Source organism: Elephas maximus, chromosome 12 (genome assembly GCF_024166365.1).
Source record: "Elephas maximus indicus isolate mEleMax1 chromosome 12, mEleMax1 primary haplotype, whole genome shotgun sequence".
In the NCBI taxonomy this organism is placed as follows: domain Eukaryota; kingdom Metazoa; phylum Chordata; class Mammalia; order Proboscidea; family Elephantidae; genus Elephas; species Elephas maximus.
Window position 1 is genome coordinate 36685807 of NC_064830.1, and position 19359 is coordinate 36705165.

The 19359-nt window shown below is 49.9% G+C and overlaps 1 protein-coding gene and 1 long non-coding RNA gene across 2 annotated transcripts in view; one reads left to right on the top strand and one right to left on the bottom strand.

Moving 5' to 3' along the window:
- Positions 1-7140, bottom strand: part of SDC1 (syndecan 1) — a 26795-nt gene extending 19655 nt beyond the window's left edge. Inside the window, exon 1 of the mRNA XM_049903787.1 lies at positions 6833-7140. Within this exon, the coding sequence (XP_049759744.1) occupies positions 6833-6898 (66 nt within the window). The 5' untranslated portion in view covers positions 6899-7140. The remainder of the gene's footprint in view (positions 1-6832) is intronic.
- Positions 5737-19051, top strand: LOC126086930 (uncharacterized). Its single transcript, XR_007519627.1, has 3 exons — positions 5737-5859; positions 8819-8919; positions 18052-19051. It is a non-coding gene; the product is annotated as an uncharacterized LOC126086930 (long non-coding RNA).
- Positions 19052-19359: the final 308 nt, after the last annotated feature.

The following is a 19359-nucleotide window of genomic DNA, read 5'->3' on the forward strand; positions in this document are numbered from 1 at the left end:
AACAGACAGGGGAGCTGAAGTTGAGAGGAGCAATGACCTGCCCAAGACACACACGGAGTCGGGGGCTAAACCAGGACTGGGAAGGACGGGTATCCTGGCTGCCCTTCTGTGTAGGAGTAACTTCTGCCGACTTCTAAAGCCAAGAACACGAGTAGTGTTGAGCTGCAGTTAAAAAGGGAAAAGACGGCCAAAGGGAGGGAGACAGGAAGGCAGTATCCTGGCTTCTGAGGGGACAGCTGCAGACAGGTGGTAACCACATTTCCCAACACTAAGACTGCAGCCTAACAAGCATGGAAGCCCACTGGGGAAGGCAAGATGGACTAACCAGCAAAGTCTGGCCACAGTTGCCCCGTACTGTTGACAGCAACCCAAGCACCCACCGGCACCACATGTATGCACCCACACACACATACACGCCCAGGTACACATGGCCTCTCATGGTCCGTGGCCCTCAGGTGAGTCACTGAGAAGAGGAGTTTTTCCCAGGGCTGAAGCAGGGAGGAGGGGCATCCTCTGTATAGAACTGGGCAGCCCAGAAAGCCATAAACGCCCATAGGATAGAGACCCTTGAGGCGCTCCACACGAGGATGAGGAGAGGGACCAGAGGCAGGTGAGGACACATCTTGAAGCTTCCAAGTTCATGAGTCAAGAGGAGATATCACCGGGCAAATGACTGGGTCAAGAAGCAGGTGTAGCCCCCACTTGCTTCCCTCTCCCAACTCTATGGTCCCAAGATTTCCCACTGCACAATCCCCCTCACCCCAAAAACTTACCTCTGCACATGCACAGGCCCACGCAGACCTCCTAGCTCCCCAAACATGCACAGCATGACAGGCAGCAAGGACACTTCCCAGAAGAACCTTAGACCACCCTTCCCCGAGGTAGGGCCCCCTCCAACACTCCTTCCTCTGGGCTCCCACAGCACTGATCCCGAGGGGTGCTGACTCAGTGCACCTGCCCGTCTCAGGCCTGGAGATGCCGGGAATCTTCTAGTATCATCTCCCCACCCAAATGTAAGCTTCCTGTGGGGAGACAGAAGCTGCACCATCACACAGATAAAGCTGGCCCTTCCAGGGGAGGTTGTGGAGAGGGCTTCCCAGGTCCACCAGCAGCTTGAAGTTACACTATTGCTGAAGTGACCCTGAGCTCAAGGTCCTGTCCAAAAGGTGCCTACATGGCCTCAACTCTGCAGCCTCTGGTCCAAACACAACTCCTTGTGTTGAAAGATGTACAAGTGTCTGCTCTCCCTTGGCGCCTGGCAGGGCGCTCACGCCCCACTCAAAGGGAGGATCCAGAAGGCACACTCCCATCCAAACCCAAGCTCTGCTGGAACAGCTGGGAGGGAAATGACAGCGGGCTGATTCTGTTCCAGGATACAGGATCCTGGCACACAAAAGCCCTCTTTCCAGACTTCCTTAATCCCATTCCTTCTCTCTAGACATACTTATGCAGGCCCTCAAAGAGGGCGCTCAACCAAAGACTTCCAAATTGGTTGCTGAAAAGAAGGCAACCAGAAAGTTTGTTCTGTAAAACGAGACTTTTCTCTAGCTGGACTACCAGGGTTCTGAGACTAAAAATCATTTAACAGCCAGTTCCTCATGTGGCTGCTCCCCTACCCGGCCCTGATGTTAGGGGCAGGGGGACCCAGAGGTGGAATCCAGCACAGGAGCCAGGAGGCCAGAGTTCTGGTTACCCACCTTGTGCCACAGCTCCCATCTCTCAGGGTTAGAAAAGGATCTACTAAGTCTACAAATGAAAGACAGAGGCATGCTGGGTGCTGCTCAGGGGGCAGGCTCTAGGGCACCATGCAAACATGGGGGATCAAATGCCCCCCCACCCCTGCACCAACCTAAGGATGTGTGGGACACCAGCCCCAAGTCTACATATTTCCCACCTCGCCCTCTTGAGTCCCACAGCTGTTTTCTGACCTAGACTTCAAGTGGGGAGCTCTTGCCTGTCCCTAAGCAACCAGCAGTTGAGCCCAACACAAGCCCAGGATGTGGTCCAATGCTCTCGGTTTGCCTAAAGGCACTGCTCAGACCAGCTCAGCCAGGCCAATGCCTCCTCCATCCAAAACACTCACACCCATGGTTCTCTGGGATGGACAGCAAAGACCCAGCACGGCCTTGGGGAGTTCAGCCAGCCCCCTTTGTCAGGCTTTACCAGGGAGCCTTGAGAGCCCACTGATTTATTCACCCCATACATATACACACATGTTCAAATCCGGGATCTGCCGCTTCAGCCCTTGGAGGGGCTGACTTCTATAGACCTCAGCTTTCTCATCCACAAAATGGGGGCAATGATATATACCGTGAAGGGCTGGGGTAAAGATTAAACAAGAAGTAGGAAAAGCACCTAGCACTTAAAAGCAGGCATTCGATAAAAGGTAATCCTAATTATACGGACAGTTAACTTTGTTTGGGCACTTTCATTACAAAGCACTTTCATGCATGCATTATGAAACGAATTCGCAAATGACAGAATGAGGACAGGGAGAACAGGTAACATTATGTCCGCTTTACAGATGAGGACATCAAGACTGGGAAGTACAGTGACTCACCGAAGATTACACAGTATATTAGTGACACAGTTGAGACTCGGTCCTGGGGCACTACTTAATCCAGAGTTGTTTCTGGCATGCCAAACTGTATGGTAACATATTTTTTATATATATATATATACACACACACACATATAGATACATACATATATACATACATACAAACATGTTAAAAAAAAAAACTGAAATCCAAATAAAATCTATGGTAAAGAGATGGAGACAGTACCAAATCTAGAAGTAGCAGTCAAGCCTTAAAAAAAAATGGAGGAGGGAGCGGGGCTTGCTTATTAGGACTTATGGACGTTGGTCTGGCCAGGTCCAGGCTACTTGTCACTTACAGCACCAATCAGGTTGAAGAACTCGGAACAGGCAATCATCAGGCCCTTCTCCCAAGAGATCATTCATATCTGTTCTCGGAGGGAGGCCCCCTAAGTGCCCCACCTTGTCAGCCACTTTGTTACTTTAAGTCCTGCAGGACACAGTAACACCACCATCCCAGCATCCCTTCTGCCACTCTTCTGCAGGGTGCACAGCTGAGAACTACAAGGGACACAAAGCCCACACGTCCCCACTCATGAACATGACCCACAGGAGATACCCTTACTCAAAGCCTAAAACCCTCACTTTAGAAAGAATTCTAATAAGTCTGATTAGTTTCTTAGTACTGCTGGGGAAAAGTGGCAAATTAGACCTCGACAGAAAAGCCGCTCGCTACACTCGGGCACATAAATGTCACTTTTGGCAGCTGTCGAACAGGGGCAGAAGAGAAGACAGAACAGACCAGAATTCAAAATACAGCCATCTAGGGGCACGAGGCACAGGGGCAAAGTGTTCTTCAGGGCTCAATAAACCCAGGAGACAACACTGTAACCTAACACTACAGTAACAAGAGAGAAGATTCTGCAACACAGGAGATTAACTTCTGCTAGTGTTCTTTTGTTGATAAAGGAAGGGGAATAAATATTTCAGAAAGAGTCCTGCCCAAAGTGAGAATACTTTTGAGGGTATTATGAACTCTTAGCTCATTAAAAAAAAAAAAAAAAAAAGACTTGGGTACCAAGTACACCTCATTCCCGAGAGATTTCAGGAATCCAAAATTCTGCTTCAATAGATTCTTCTATAAAAGACCGCATAATTCAGGCTTTTCTCTAATTCTTTCCAGCCCTTTCTCCTCTCCTACCCCCTCTTCCCCACCAATCTGAGTTAATGAGGTTTTATTGGAACCCACCATGAGCCACAGGTAGAGACTTAAACCAGCTCCACCCTCCCCTTGGAGCTGAAGCCAGGAGTGACATCACCTCTAGAAGGCTCTGAGCCCAAGCAGAGGCAGCCAGCGCCTCCCCCACACCCACTCTGCCAGGCCATGGGGAAATGTCTCTACTAGCCCCCATAATTAAGGCAAAAAGAGATTTTATGCCTTTCAAGAAAGAAAGAGAGAGAGAGAGAGACAGCAAATAACTATTCCAGAACAAGCAATTTTTCCTACATGGCAGAAACAAAAGACCACAGGACACACACACAGAAACTTTTTTAGACAAACCTGTTCTAATCCTTTGGGAGTGTTTTGAGCCACCTCCTGCCCTAGCAGCCTCCGCTTGCCCTTTCAAAATCAGGTGCCCAGGAGTCACACCCTACTTCACTGGTCCCCAGGGGTTTTGTGACCTGCTTCCCACTGGGGCCAAAGTGAACCCTCCAAGAAGGTCTGATCTCTGTAGCTGGGACATCTCTCCGGCTCTAGGCAAATCCCAACTGCCTTGTTTCTTTTAGGAAAGGTACTTTCTGTCCCCACTTTTAACCAAACTGAACACCTACTGTAAGAGGGAGAGGGCAGTGCTGGAAAAGAGAAAGTAAACTAAACTTTATAAAGGAAAAAGAAAACCTCCGCTCCAAGCCAGAGTATGACTCCAAAGCTGGGTGCTTTCAAGCTCAGGTCAGCCTTCTCATCACCACAGCTCCTCCTTTCCTCCAGAGACTTCCCTGTCTCCTGAGCCCACACTGTTAGGTTGGTGTCTCCACAAGGTGTCAAAGTTTCATTCTGCAGCATTTGCCCCTGCCCAGCTCACCAGGAAGCAAGCACCACAGGGAACCCTAAATCCTGTCTGCCTCCTCAGTGTGAACTGGTGCTCTGGGATCCCAGGCTCACAGGAATGTCAGCCCTCAGCAAGGCAGGCAGAGGAACTACCACCACTACCAGCAGACCCTCTCCCAGTTCTGGCTGGACATAGGCAGGGTACCCCACCTCAGGAGCCTCCTATTCAGGCCCCATTTTCCACCTAGAGATTATGGAGCATCCAGGTAATGCCAGGTGGGCCAAGGGGGTAAGCCTCGCAGCTCCACTCTCTTCTCCAGAGTATTAACTATGATTTAGAGGGCAATCTGAATGACAACCCTAAAGAAACCCGAAGAGAGATGTCACTTTCTTGGACCTGAAAGCCAAGATGGCACCAGAGATCCAGCTTGGAATTTATCTCCTCCTCATAGCGCCCTTAGATCTGCCTCCCCTGCTCCAATCCATCAGCAATTCGAGAGGCATCAAGGACCCTCTCCGGGACTTTAAAATGCTTCAAGCGTAACAGTCACCTGGGAAGCAGAGAAGGCACCTTACAGGTCAGCCTCAAAAACAACCATACCTACTTCAAGTGAGACAGGCCCTGTAAAGTACTCCAAAAAAAAAAAAAAATCAAAAACCAAACCCAGTGCCGTCAAAGTACTCCAAAAAAAAAAAAAACTCCAAAGCTCTCAATAATTAGTAATAGAAGGGAAAACGCTTAAGAGGGCCAGATTTGCTGAGAGACTTGTCCAGGTTCAACGTTAGAAGTGGAGGACCCGGCTGCCCATCCCCCGGCCAGCGCTTCTTCCCTGCCCACGTGCCTCTCTTTGCCAGAACTAGGGAAGTCAAGCTGTCCTGATGTGGTGGCGAGAGACTGCCACTTCCGGAAGGCGAAGAGCCCCCTCGCTCCACACCTCCCCTCTCCATCCACGGATATGGGCGACCCGGCCAGAGGGGAGGACCCCAGAACTCCAGCCCCGGGTGTAGGGAGAGGGGGGTGGCGGGGAATAGGGGCACCCCGAGGGCAGCACTGACACCTGGAGGCGGCCCAGGTCCCAGGCCGCGTTAGGGGTTTGCGCTGCAGGGCGGTTCCCAGGAAAGGGTTACAGGGGCCGAGAACAAAGCATCCCCATTGGGGAAGGCGGGCTAGAGGACGGCGGCTGGGGTGGGAGATCCACTTTCTGGGGACCCTCAATCTGCTCTTTGTCGGCCAGGTCCCTCTGTAGAGGGGACCGACACCTCGCCAAAGGTGAGTGTTGGAGTCCTACCCAACCTTCGGCTCCACTTTGTCCCTCTTTTCCCCAGCTCTACTGGGCAGGCCAAGGGGCCCGCCTTCCCTCCGCGCGGCTACAGCACAAAGCGGAGCCTGGGAGAGGGCTCGGTTTTGGTGGGGAAAAGAGCCATTCCCGAGTCCACTCGAGTGGAAGCCGCTCTTCCACCCCCGCGGTGCCAAGCAAAGGGACGCGCCCCTCCGGGAGAAGCACAACTTCAGCAGCCCAGAAGTTGGGTTTCTCCGGGTCTCTAACGTTCTTAGGCCAACTTCCCGGAACCTCCCGCTGCCAGCTCTAGCCGCCTCACCTCGGGCAGCCAACGGAAAGTCCGAGGCCCCTACCTCCACCGCCCCCGGCCCGGTTCTCGGCGTGGCCCTATGCCCGCTTCCTTTGCGAACGCGCCCACCCTCTCGCGCGCCGGCTTCCCAATGCCGAAACTCGCCTTCGGGGAAGGGGCCGAGAGCGCGGGCTCAGGGCGCTGGGGGCGCAAGCCCGCAGGTCTGGTTTGAATTAGGGTCTGCGAGCCGGGACTTGTGGCCGCGGTTACTCCTCCTCCCAGGTCACCGGCGGGGACGGTGGCGGGGAGGCGGGCGCCGCGGTGCTCGGGGTGGGGGTGGGAGCCGGCGACCCCCGGGCCGCCAGCCGGGCTCCGCAACATGTGGAGACGTTTTACATAATTGAGAGCGGAACCCGCGCAGGCTCCGCTCCCCGGGGCTCCCCTAGACCTCACCCCGAGCGGCAGAATCCGCGCTGCGCCCGCCGACGTGCAGAGGGGATTGGGGTGGGAGCGCTGGGTTTCGCTGCTCACTGCCCCCAAGCCGGCCCCGGCTAGCGCGGGAAGAAGAGAAGTCCCCCGTTTCCCCTCCCCCTCCACGTGCCGCCGCGGTGATCCCCCGGTCCCCGAGCCCCAGCTTTCCGCCGCCTCCCAGCCCGGCCCGGGGCCGCACTCACCGGGAGGGCCGACTGCAGGCGCAGCGCCAGCAAGCAGAACCAGAGCCAGAGCGCCGCGCGCCTCATGCTGCCCGGACCGGCGGCGGCGAGGGCTCGGCGGGCTGCGCGGGTCGGGGCTGCGCGGCGCTGCACGGGACTGCTCCGGGCTGGGCTCCGCCGGTTGCGCTGCGCGTCCTCAGACTCCTGCCCAGCGCGCTGCTGTCCTAGGCGAGGGCTGCGGAATCCACTGGCTGGACTCTGCTCTCTTCTGCTGGATTCCTCTCCACCCGGCTCCAGCTCCCGCCAGCACCTCTCCCGCCGAGCTCCGCCTTATAATAAATTCACAGCCCCTTAGCAGTTGCAAAAACTAGCCCCCCACCCCCAGCTCCGTCAGGTCTCGGGGCCGGGCAAAGTCCCCACCCCTAGGGTCCCGCCCCCTGAGCCCTTCAGCCTCGCCCCTTGGAACGCCCCAACCTCTGGCGCCTCAGCCCCGCCCCCCAGGGTCCGAGCCCGCCCCTTTCCAGCCTTGCGCGGGGCAGAACTTCTTTCTTCTCTGGACCCGTGTTCCCCAGCAAGCCAGGGTTCTCGGCGTTTTAGCTTCGCTGCTCCTAGGGTAACGGAGGCGGGGGCGCACCATCTTGCACCCCGGCGCAGGCTACTGAGGCGCTGCCGGAGAGAGGGACTGGAGGGACGGTAATTGGTTCTGGACCGTAGGCGCGAGTCTGCAGCGCCATCTGGGCGTGGAATCGGAGCGCCCTCCAGGTGCTAGGACTCCCTGATCCTGGTGGGAACGTTTTCTGGTCTGGGAGGCACCCGGAGGCGTTGAGGCCTTAAACAGATGGACCTCCACCCGCTTTCCAGCTGCGCCCTCCCCAGCACAGGTTCTCACAGGCGCTCGGCCTTTCCCAGGAGCACAACGTGTTGGAAACGCAGAGTCTTGCTTAAACAGCTGGACACGCTCGGGAGAAAACCAAAAAAAAAAAAAAAAAAAAGAGCTTTCTATGAAAGACAATGCTCTCTCTCTTCAGCCTCCAAGCAAAAAGGAAAAACAAATAACTGCTTTTTTCCTCGGTGACCTCCGTGGGTATTCTGATCTAAGACACACCAGTTGAGTTAGGCCCTGGACCTCAGAGTTTCCAACGCCCATCAAACACTTCAATTCAAAAAGGCCTGCAGGTGTAGGGCAAAAGCCCTGAGAGAAAAGGGAAAGAACCTTTGAGGCACTGCCTGCAATCTGGTAGGGAGGAGAGATGGTGCCAAATGATCGTGGTATCTGGACCTAGAGACCAAAGATGGTGTCTTCTCACTTAGCTTCTCCAGGCGGAGGGCAAAGCCAGCCTCAGTCTGCCTGAACTAGGAACCAAGAAGTTTTCTTGACTGCTTCTTGACCTCTCAAGAAGTTGGAGACTTCATAGAAAGATTAAACGTACCAGAGCTCTGGGTTATTCAGGCAGAGACAGTTGGCTGTGGGCCGCTGGATTCTTCTCCAGGGACCAAGACGGTTTGCCCTGAGCGAAGCAGCCTCCTTGGGTCCCATTCACTCCACACACTGCCATCAGGGTGCTAAAGGATGATGTCCCAACACACAGCACTCAGACCAGCTTTTGCTGAATGGCTGTTTGAACTCAGGCAACTCTCTTCCTTCCCTGGGTCTCAGCTTCCCCCGGCTTGTCCATGGGGCATGCCAGATCCTCACAGGGTACTTGGGGCCTGATGAGGCTCCCCAGAGCCCCCTGGTTTCACAGCCGACCTCCCAGGGAGCTCAGGGAGTCCTAGTGGTTAACAAGACCCTTTTAAGGAAGGCAGTGAGTGTGTCTACCAGAGGCTGGGCTCCATGGGTCTGAAGTCAGCTCCTCAGTCCTTTCAACCCAATATGGAAGCAAAATAGCACAGTTTGTAATCTTGCCTTTCTCTTCTGTTCAAAATAGAGAAAATGGGGGTCAGAGAGGGTTTGATGGGGTCTTTTCAGATTTTAAAAATTACCAGTCTGGTGTTTCTTTTAAACAGAGTAAGTTTTCCCAGATCACCGTGAGGCACATTTTTTGAGCGAACTGAGAAGAGGAGGGGGCCCTGCAGAAGGACCCCAAGGAGGACACTACACAAAGAAGGTGAGTGGAGGGCCAGGGCTTGCCTTTGACCCAGCTGACCTCTGGCCTGCTTGCTTCTCTTTCCTGCCCCAATCCTACAAGAGAGCCTCTTCCTCCAAGAAGCTTTCTCGGAGTCCAGTAGGACCCAGGGACCCATGCCTCAGAACCCCTGCAGCTCTTCAGAATACCCAGGTGACATCAGCCAGTATGCAGTGTCATGGCCATCCCTGTTCACATTCATCAGCCTTTCTTGGAACCCCCAGACCTTCTTATGATCTGACAATTAAAGGTTAATACTCGGCTCAGCAGGGGTCCCCAGGCCTCTGCTCTGGGGCCACTAAGGCAGGGCCTCCATCCTGATTTGTGTTCCTACCACTGGTAATTTTTTTTTTTTCTAATTGTGCTTTAAGTGAAAGTTTACAAATCAGGTCAGTCTCTCATACAAAAACTTATATACACCTTGCTGTATACTCCTAGTTGCTCTCCCTCTAATAAGACAGCAAACTGCTTCCCTCCACTCTCTCCCCTCATGTCCATTCGGCCAGCTTCTGACCCTTCTGCCCTCTCATCTCCTCTCCAGACAGGAGCTGCCCACATAGTCTCATGTGTTTACTTGATCCAAGAAGCTCACTCTTCACCAGTATCATTTTCTATCCCATAGTCCAGTCCAATTCCTGTCTGAAGAGTTGGCTTTGGGAATGGTTCCTGTCTTAGGCTAACAGTCTGGGGACCATGACCTCCAGGGTCCTTCTAGTCTTGGTCAGACGATTATGTCTGGTCTTTTTATGAGAATTTGGGGTCTGCATCCCACTGTTCTCCTGCTCCCTCAGGGGTTCTCTGTTGTGTTTCCTGCCAGGGCAGTCATCAGTTGTAGCCGGGCACCATCTAGTTCTTCTGGTCTCAGGCCGTTGTAGTCTCTGGTTTACGTGGCCCTTTCAAAAGAAATATTTTTACTATTATCCCTGGGGATTCACTAACTGCCTTTAGTGTTGCTACCTCTTTCTGTGAAGAGAAAAAAAGTTCCTGGAGGGCAGGACCATTCCTCCTATTCTTTCCATGGATGCACAGGGCTTTACTCTGGGAAAAAATGCACCCTGTTGCCAGTGGGGTGGCAGCCTGTAGGCAGAGAGCAAGGAGAGGGAGAAGGCCAGTGGGTGTGTGGGACTCTGGGCTCAGGGCCATCCTGTAATGCATACAGATGGAAGCTGGCACAGGCTTTCTCAAGGCAAGCCAGCACTATTAGAACTTAAAATGCACTTACCCTTTAACTCAGGAATGCTACTTCAGGAAATTCACTCTTCAGAAATATTTTCACCGGTGTCCAGAGGCATGTCTAAGTGTTCGTCAATAAAGGAAAAGTAAAAGAAACATATTCCCACACTGTAGAGTACTATACAGCCATTTTTCAAATGAAGCAGATGGTTAAGTTCGACCTGTTCGTAACATGTCTTTTGGTGAAAAGAGCAAGTTAAAAAGGATCTATATATAGTGTGGAAACCCTGGTGGCGTAGTGGTTAAGTACTACAGTTGCTAACCAAAAGGTCGACAGTTCAAAATCCAGCAGGTGCTCCTTGGAAACTCTATGGGGCAATTCTACTTTGCCCTATAGGATCGCAATGAGTCAAAAGTGACTCGGTGGCCACGGGTTTTTTTTTTTTTTTTTTTGTATACGTAGTGTAGAGCTCTGGTGGTACAGTGGTTAAGAGCTATCTATGGCTGCTAACCAAAGGTCAACAGTTGGAATCCACCAGGCACTCCTTGGAAACTCTATGGGGCAGTTCTACTCTGTCCAGTAGGGTCACTGTGAGTCAGAATTGACTCGACAGAATGGGTTTTTGGTTTTTTTTTTAGTAGAATATAACCACAATTTTCTTTAAAAGAACAATGTATGTGTAATGTACATACTCCATATATTCATATGTAATAGAAAAAATCTAGGAGATGAACGTGAGATGGGACAGTGTAGGAAGACTTATGTTTACTCTTTATTCATAAGTGTTTATTACAGAAATGTATATATGCATACACATTTAAAAAAAAACTGAGTCGATTCCAACTCATAGCGACCCTATAGGACAGAGTAGAACTGCCCCATAGGGTTTCCAAGGAGTGGCTGGTGGATTTGAACTGCCGACCTTTTGGTGAGCAGCTGTAGCTCTTAACCATTGCACCACTAGGGCTTCCCTGTCTTTCTTAGGAGTAAGAAAATAGTTCTCTGACACCACCTTCCTTCTTTTCACATCTCACTGGCCCAAAGTGAGTCCCATGCTCCCCTGAGCCCATCATTGGCAAGGGAAGTGTGATTACCAACTTAGGTTTAGATTCATCATCTAGCTTATTGTGAAGTATTTCAAACAGAGAATAAAGAAGAATATAGTGAACACCTGTGTAACTTCATTGCTGTTGTTAGTTGCCCTGGAATCCATTCTGGCTCATAGCAGCCGCATGTGTGCCGGGTAGAACTGCTCCATTGGGTTTTCATGGCTGTGAGCTTTCAGAAGCAGATCGCCAGGCCTGTCTTCCGAAGTACCTCTGGGTGGATTCAAGCTGCCAAACTTTTGGCTAGTAGCTGAGCGCTTAACCATTTACCCCACCCAGGGAACCTCCTTTGTAACTACTATCCAGTTTATCAAATCTTAACATATGTCTTTTTTCTTTTCTTTTTATTCCTTTCTTATGAAATGGAACACTGCATTCATAATTCAGGTCTCCCAATTTATGTTTTGCGATCCTTGTTGATACGTGTTACTCTGGTTCATTTTTTTTTTTTTTTTTTTGCTGCACAATAACTCACAGCATGCATATACAGTAAAATCTGCAAAAGCTGGAACCTGTGTAAAGCAGAAACCTGTCAGAGAAGGAAAACGCAAATACTTTCCACTAAAAAGAGCTATAGAAAAGTGGTAAGAATGCACCCTGTGAAAAGCGGAAAACTTGTGAGACTCAGAAAAACAAGGCAGTCCTGCCATGTTCTGGCTCTCACAGGTTTCACTGTACCATCATTTATCTATCCGTAGACATTGGGATGTTTCCAGTTTTTCAGTATTATAAACAATGCTACAGTCAATCTTGTCCCTCTCTCCTTGAGTGCACGTGTGGGACTTTACCCAGCCTTGAAAGTCCTGGGGTATAGGTACAAACATCTTCAGCTTTCGTAGGAATTTCCCCAGTCAATTTCTCTAAGCAAATTGCTCTCCAAAGGGATTATAGTAATTTACACTCCCAACTGCAGTTAAGATTTTCCATTTTTCCACAACTTCTATATGGCTTGTTATTGTTGGACCTCTTATGTTTTATGAATCTGATAGAGGTAAATGGTATGTCATTGTTGTTTGATTTTGAATGCGCCTTCCATTATGAAACATTTTGCTAAAGCCTTTTGTTGCTGATTGGTTGGGCAGATGCTATTGGTTGCTTCGCATATTGGTTCTCTTCAGCTGGGCTCATGGCCAGTCAAAATAAAGGCTACCTTTCCCAGCATCTCTTGCAGCTATGAGTAGCCATGTGATTAGGGTTTTGCCAAAGACACATAAGCAGAAATGGTAAGTGCAACTTTAGGTTAGTTAGTGTCCTTAAAAAGAAGAGAGTTGCCCTTCTTCTTCCCTTTTCTCATTCCACTTGGTTGGAATGCAGAAACCATGGCTACAGCTGGAGCAGCCATCATGGACCAGGAAGTGAACTGGGGAATTGAGGCCACAGATGGCAGAGTAACAAGTTAGGAGGAGCATGGGCCCCTGTCCTGTGGAGCACCATGCCTGCCCTGGACTGCCTACTCAGACTTATACATGATGGCGAAATATACTTCTTTTTTTCCTTAAGATGCTATTATTCTGGATTTTCTGTCACTTGCAAGAAAATCTTATCCCAACAAATACATTGATAAATTTAATCTTCTACATATGACTAAGTGGATACCTTCAAGAGAGTGTATGGAAGACAATTTAAGACAGAAGAAGAGGTGCCTGGGAACAAGGGAGAGAAAATGGTGCAATGCAATGGCCTTTCTCGCTATGATCTTGTAACTCCCATGAAATGATTGGGCGGGACTATGCAAATAAAGTGCTTGTGACCCACCAAGGGGATTGGAACCAAAAATTAAAACCAAACCCATTGCTGCCAAGTGGTTTCCGACTCATAGCGACCCTGTAGGGCAGAGTAGAACTGCCCCCCTAGAGTTTCCAAGGAGTGACTGGTGGATTTGAACTATTGACCTTGTGGTTAGCAGCTGAGCTCTTAACCACTTTGCCACCAGGGAATTGGACAGCTTGCTAATACTGTAAATAAGTTGCTTGGCACCCTTGTGAGAGTGGGACCATGCAAATTAAGGTGTATTGAACTCTTAACTAGACGATTGGTCAGTTTTGCCATCCCGCTAGGCTTAAAATGAGCAGTCCCAGAGGAGGATGGTGGGGGACCTCACTACCACCAAGAAAGAAGAGCTAAGAGTAGAGCACATCCTTTGGACCCAGGATCCCTGCACTGAGAACCTCCTAGACCCAGGAGACAGAGCAAGAGAGAGCTGTAACACTGGAGTTGACGAGAAGCAGCAGCCAAGAAACAGCAAAAACAGAGGCAGCAGAACCAGAAGACGACGCAATGGGCTTCCTGGCCCACAGAGTGAAAAAGCTGAGCACCTTTGGGCAGGAGACTAGCTAGCAGAGTGGGGTGCCTCCAGACACTTGTGAGCAGAGTTAGGCTCACTGATCCACAGAGCTAGAGAGCTGAGCGCTTTCAGGTCAAGGCTTACTGGCAATGTAGGGCACTTATTGGTGGAGCAACAAGCTTTGTAACACTTGTCCGAGCAGGGCAGAGGCTGAGCCAGCCCAAGAGGCCCAAGGAGCTGAGGGCCAAGAGGCTAAGGGCCAAGAAGAGGTCTGCCTGTGGGCATGGCTGAGAAGCTGTCCTGATGGAATAACGGTATCCTGAGTTGTTTCCTATCCTCAACTGTAAACTGTTACTTGTATAATAAACGCCACAATCGTGAGTATTATCTGTGAGCTCTGTGTGGGCATTGCAACAAATTCTCGAGCCCAGCAGAGATATAGAGAGTGCCATGGGAGGGATGGCTGGTGTCAAAATTGATAAAACGGTTGGAGGGCAGAGGTATGTTTGACGTCCACCTCATAGAATCAGCCTTGGGCTGTTGATGCTGATAGTGATTCTCTCTCCCCCTCTTGGAGTTAGAAGAGGTCAGATGCCCCTGCCAAGCCATTTTTAGAAATGGCTTTGAAGATTCCTCCAATCAGAGCCTCTTGGAGGTAGTTTCCCAGCCTGACTGTGTGTTACATTTAGGATTTGACTGGAATCACCTAGCAACTCTAGTCCCCAAAAGAGGTGTAAACAGAAAGGAGCTATGTGTAATAGAGGTGGTGTCTTCAGAGGACTACCTGAAGCACCACAGGCCCCCTCCTCCTCTAGATGCTCCGCAGACTTGCATTCACTGGATCTCCAGGCAGCAGTATGGCCTCAGCTTCCATCCGGGGCTCTAAAGAAACCCCCTCGCCACACCTGCTGTAGGGCTGTCCTTGAGTCCATTTTGAGACATGAAGAGCTAAAGGCAATGGAAAGTTTTGTTTCTTCTAAGGAACTAATGTGTTTGTTCTCATAGATATCTGCAAGCATCTGTATCTGCAGGTGTATTAGACTTTCATGTCCTTGTTCTCTGTTGCCATCCTCAAGACTTTCCTCAGACTACCTGCCCATTTCTAATCTATAGGTTCCCTTGCCTTCAAGTTGCCTCCTGTATCAGTAGAATGTCAGCGAGAGAGAAAGAATAAATATGCCTTTGAAAAATATCATTGAAATTTACACATCCAAATTACACCCCCAAGGTTGGTCCCCTCAGGAGACTGGACTTCTTCTCATGATGCTGCTGTCCTCAGGGAGACCTATAAACACCTTTATCTATGGGGATAGCTTTTTTGTTGTTGTTGAGGAGACTGTGTTTATTTATTTGATGAACAAGTCCAGAGCTGCAGCGTTGTCCAATTTCAGATAGCAGTATCCATAGTATCTTCCATGTAAACGGTGTCCATTAGAGTTGTGCTCTAGGAGATTCACATCCCACAGCTCACAGCAGGAATGCTGCCCCCTACAGGTGGCAATGCAGCAGTGCTACAGCTGTGCAGTACCCACTGGGAGCCAAACCCAGGGCTGGATGCTGGAGATACGAACGTGACAACATAAGGTTCTCCTTTTCAGGGGGTTCACAGTCCTTGGGGAGAAACAAATATAAACAATCGTTATAAAACAAAGAAGTGAGTGTACTACTAACCTGTTAACCAGCAGCTGGAGGGAACAATTGATTCCACATGCAGGGACAAGTTTCCAAAAGGTTTCACAGATGAGGGCCAGGCTGGCCCTGGGTGAGAAGACATTAGGACCTGTCCTTAGATGGAGAAAGAGGATTTTGGCCAGGTATTACTTTCTGTGGATGTTGTAACAAATTGCCACAAACATGGCTTCAAACAATGCACATTTGTTCTCTGATAGCTCTGGCGGCCAGGAGTCCAAAACCAGTATCACTGGCCTAAAGTCAAGGTGCCAGAAGTGTGACACTCCTTCCAGAGGCTCCAGAAAACAATCCTTTCCTTTCCTCTTCCAGTATCTGGTGGCTGCTGGCATTCCTTGGCTTGTGGCAATATCACTCCAGTACTTTAAAGCCAAAACAAAAAACAAAAAAGAACATTACCATAGAGTCGATTCTGACTCATAGCGACCCTATAGGACAGGATGGAACTGCCCCATAGGGTTTCCAAGGAGTGCCCGGTGGATTTGAACTGCCGGCATTTTGATTAGCAGCCATAGCTCTTAACCATTACACCACCAGGATTTCCTAACTTTAAGGCCAGGATCTTCAAATCTCCATCTGCACCATTTTCATATCGCCTTCTCTGTGTGTAGTAAAATCTCCCTCTACCTCCCTCTTATAAGGATAAATGTGATTGTATTTAGGGTCCACCTGGACAATCAAAATACGGTTCCCATCTCAAAATGCTTAATTGAGTCACATCACCCCCCCCCCACTCCCGCTTTTTTGGCCATATAAAGTAAAATTCACAGGTGCCAGGGATTAGGGCATAGATGTCTTTTGGGGAGCCATTTCACAGCCTACCACAGGCAGGTTGTTATTGTTAGGTGTCATTGGGTCGGTTCCTACTCATAGCGTCCCTATATACAAGAATGGAACACTGCCCAGTCCTGCGCCATCCTCACAATCGTTGCTATGCTTGAGCCCATCATTGCAGCCACTGTGTCAATCAGTCAATTCATCTCTTTGAGGGTCTTCCTCTTTTTGGTTGACCCTCTACTTTATGAAGCATAAGGTCCTTCTCCAGGGACTGGTCCCTCCTGATAACATGTGCAAAGTACATGAGACGAAGTCTCACCATCCTTGCTTCCAAGGAGCACTCTGGCTGTATTTCTTTCAAGACTTGTTCATTCTTCTGATAGTCTACAGTGTAGTCAATATTCTTCGCCAACACTGTAATTCAAAGACATAAATTCTTCTTCAGACAGATGGGATCAAGTTTGCATTTTAGGAAGGTCTTCTGGCTACTGTGTGGAGGACAGACTGTAAGGATGGAGGTGGCAGACAGTGGCACAGAAAAGACAGCAGAAACTAGGACAAAGCCTGCTCTGGGGGCAGTGGCAGGGAATGTGGGGGCAGGATTGGAAAATATGGAGGAGATAGAATTCAGTAAGGCTTGGGGACAGATGAGGGCGAGGAAGCTTGTGGCTTTGAAATCTCTCAGCAATGGCATATCTCCACCTGATTGATGTAAACAGCTAGTGCCAGAGGAGCTGCTTTGGTGTGTGAAGTGACTCTCCAGGCTGGGGCAACCCTGAGGCATGAAGTGATGAGGTGGACTCCTCCCTTGGCTATGACTCAGATGGGGCAAAGTAGCCACCTTTGTTGGAGGCTTGGCTGGGATACTTCCTGCAGGGGTGTGTGCAAACATCAGCCACACCCTCCCAGGTGCAGTCAGGCCAATTCACCCTGAGCCACTTCCTGGGGTGGGTCCACTTGTCGCTGCCCCCAGCCCATCCACACAAAGAGTCATCAATGACCTGGTTTCTGAGGAGCCCCCAGGCTCTCTGACTCAACCCCATGTTGGAAGGGGAGCTGTTGTGAGGCTTTTAGGCTAGGGGAGCTGGGGAGCTGCAGTTACATCTATCTCACCCACACCCTCCTCAGCAATCAAGGGCCTTTACAAGGACCCTGTGTAGATGCGATTTCCTTCTACAAATTCTTGGAGCTGCCTTAACTGGGATATGTTGGGCAAGTTACTTAACCTCTTTGTGCTTTAATTTGCGCCTCTATGAATTGGGGGAAGTAATAGTACCTCTCTAATGAGAGTTAATGAGGTAAGATCTGCAGAGTGCTCAGCAGAGGACCTGGCATTTACACATAAGTGCTCCATACATAAAAGGGAGGCCGAGCACGCAAACGGTGGCACGGAGACTTGAGCTTGGATCTCACTTTGCTACCCTCTCCCTTTGGGCAAGTTCCTTAAGCATTCTGAGCTCAGATAATACCCCAAAATCCATTGCCGTTCCATTGATTCTGACTTATAGTGACCCTACAGGACAGAGTAGAACTGCCCCATGGAGTTTCCAAGGAGCACCTGGTGGATTCCAACTGCCAACTTTTGGTTAGCAGCCATAGCTCTTGACCAGCACGCCACCAGGGTTTCCACGCTCAGATAGTAGGAAGGATTAAATGAGAAAATACATATAAAACAATTACCACCACACTTGGTCCAAGGCACAACCCTAGAAATAATAGAGAAGTTAGAATTCTAAAGGTCCTCAGGGGAGACTCTGGGATGGACTCTGAGGGATTCCTGAGATCATGGAAGCCACAGTGCTATGTCAGTGCACATCCCTGTGTGTAGTACATGTGCACCCACCTACACACACACACACACACTGGTGTGCCTCACTTCCAGCCCCAGGATACACGTGCAAGTTCACACAACAGATAAGTGGCTGAGTTCATTCACCCAAAGGCAACTTGGAATTCTACGAAGGAGGCTATCTGGGCAGTGGTTGAATTTGGCCTGTAGATGTGTTTTGTCTTCACACAGTGTTTAAAAAAGATTTCCTAATGGAACTGCATGTAAGACTCCAGATTTCTGATTTTCCTTGCAGAATCAGAAGATCTACACATTCGTCATGACAAGGATGAGCTGAAGCACTGGTCATACAACATGTGCCTGTCCTGCTAGTCTGCTACCCTCCTGGCCCTGTGGAACCCTGATTCCAGAGCCTTGGACAGCTGTTCAGTGTTTTGCCTCTGCTGTCAGACTGTCTGGATTTGAACACTAGCCCAGACATCCTGGACAAGTCATGCAACCTCTCTAAGCCTGTCATCATCTGTAAAAAGGGTTTAACTATAGTACATTCCTCAGATAGCTGATGGGGGGTTGAAATAAGATATTCTACGTAAAGTACTTAATGCCTGGCACTTAGTAAGTAATCTGTAATTTTTAGCTATTGCTGAAAACTATTGTTTCTGGCACCAGTCCATGATTTCAGGATCAAAGCTGACTTCTATGGAGACTGCAAGGGACTTCCCTCAACTTGCACAGCTTATTTGCCTCAGGTCTCACCCTGTCCACTGATAACCCCTAGAGACCACATTATGGGCCCCTGAACTCTCTCCTAGGAGCTGATGTTCCCACATATCTACCTGCTGACCACCCAAGCCCTGACACATGTACTTTTAAGGCCTAATCTGTAAAAACACTTATTATTGACAAAACTCCCATGGGTACCGTATTTGATTATCTCCCTACCCTCCATTTGAAACCCTTTGGTATGGAGTGTTGGTAAAGCTAGAAAGGAATTCCTTTAAGTAAGACGGCAGGTTGTGTGGACCCTGGAGAAGGAGCTGGTCATTGCCCTTGGGGGCCCTGCTCTCTATCTGATGTAGACTAATATACAGACAGACAAAAGCTCACTCAAGATATGGACCCAATGGAAGCCAGGCAGTCAGTCCAGGAGAGTTCAGAGAAGGGCCCTAGAGCAAGTAGGAGCCTCTAGTGACAAATTGGGCTTGTCTAGGTAGAGAGACGAGGGAAGGGTGCTCCAGGCAGGGGGCACAGTTTGAACAAAGTGGGAGAGGCTGGAAAATGCCAAGTTTTCTGGAAACCAGATCAATGGGATTATACTGGGAAGGTAGGGGGTGGGGGTGGGATCGTGGAGGGCCTTGAACACCAAAGCTGAGTGGTGGTCTTGCAACCACAGGTGGTAGGAAGCCCTCTCTGATGAGAAGACAATTTTCCTGCACTTTTCCTGGCCCAGCAAGGAGGGCCCAGGCCACCTTCAATACATGTTGTTAACATAGATGCTGACACACACATACAATTGCATATGCATAGGAAAAAATCTGAAAGGATTCATAACAAACTTTTAACAGTATTTACACCTGAAGAATAAGCTAAGGGAAAAGGAACT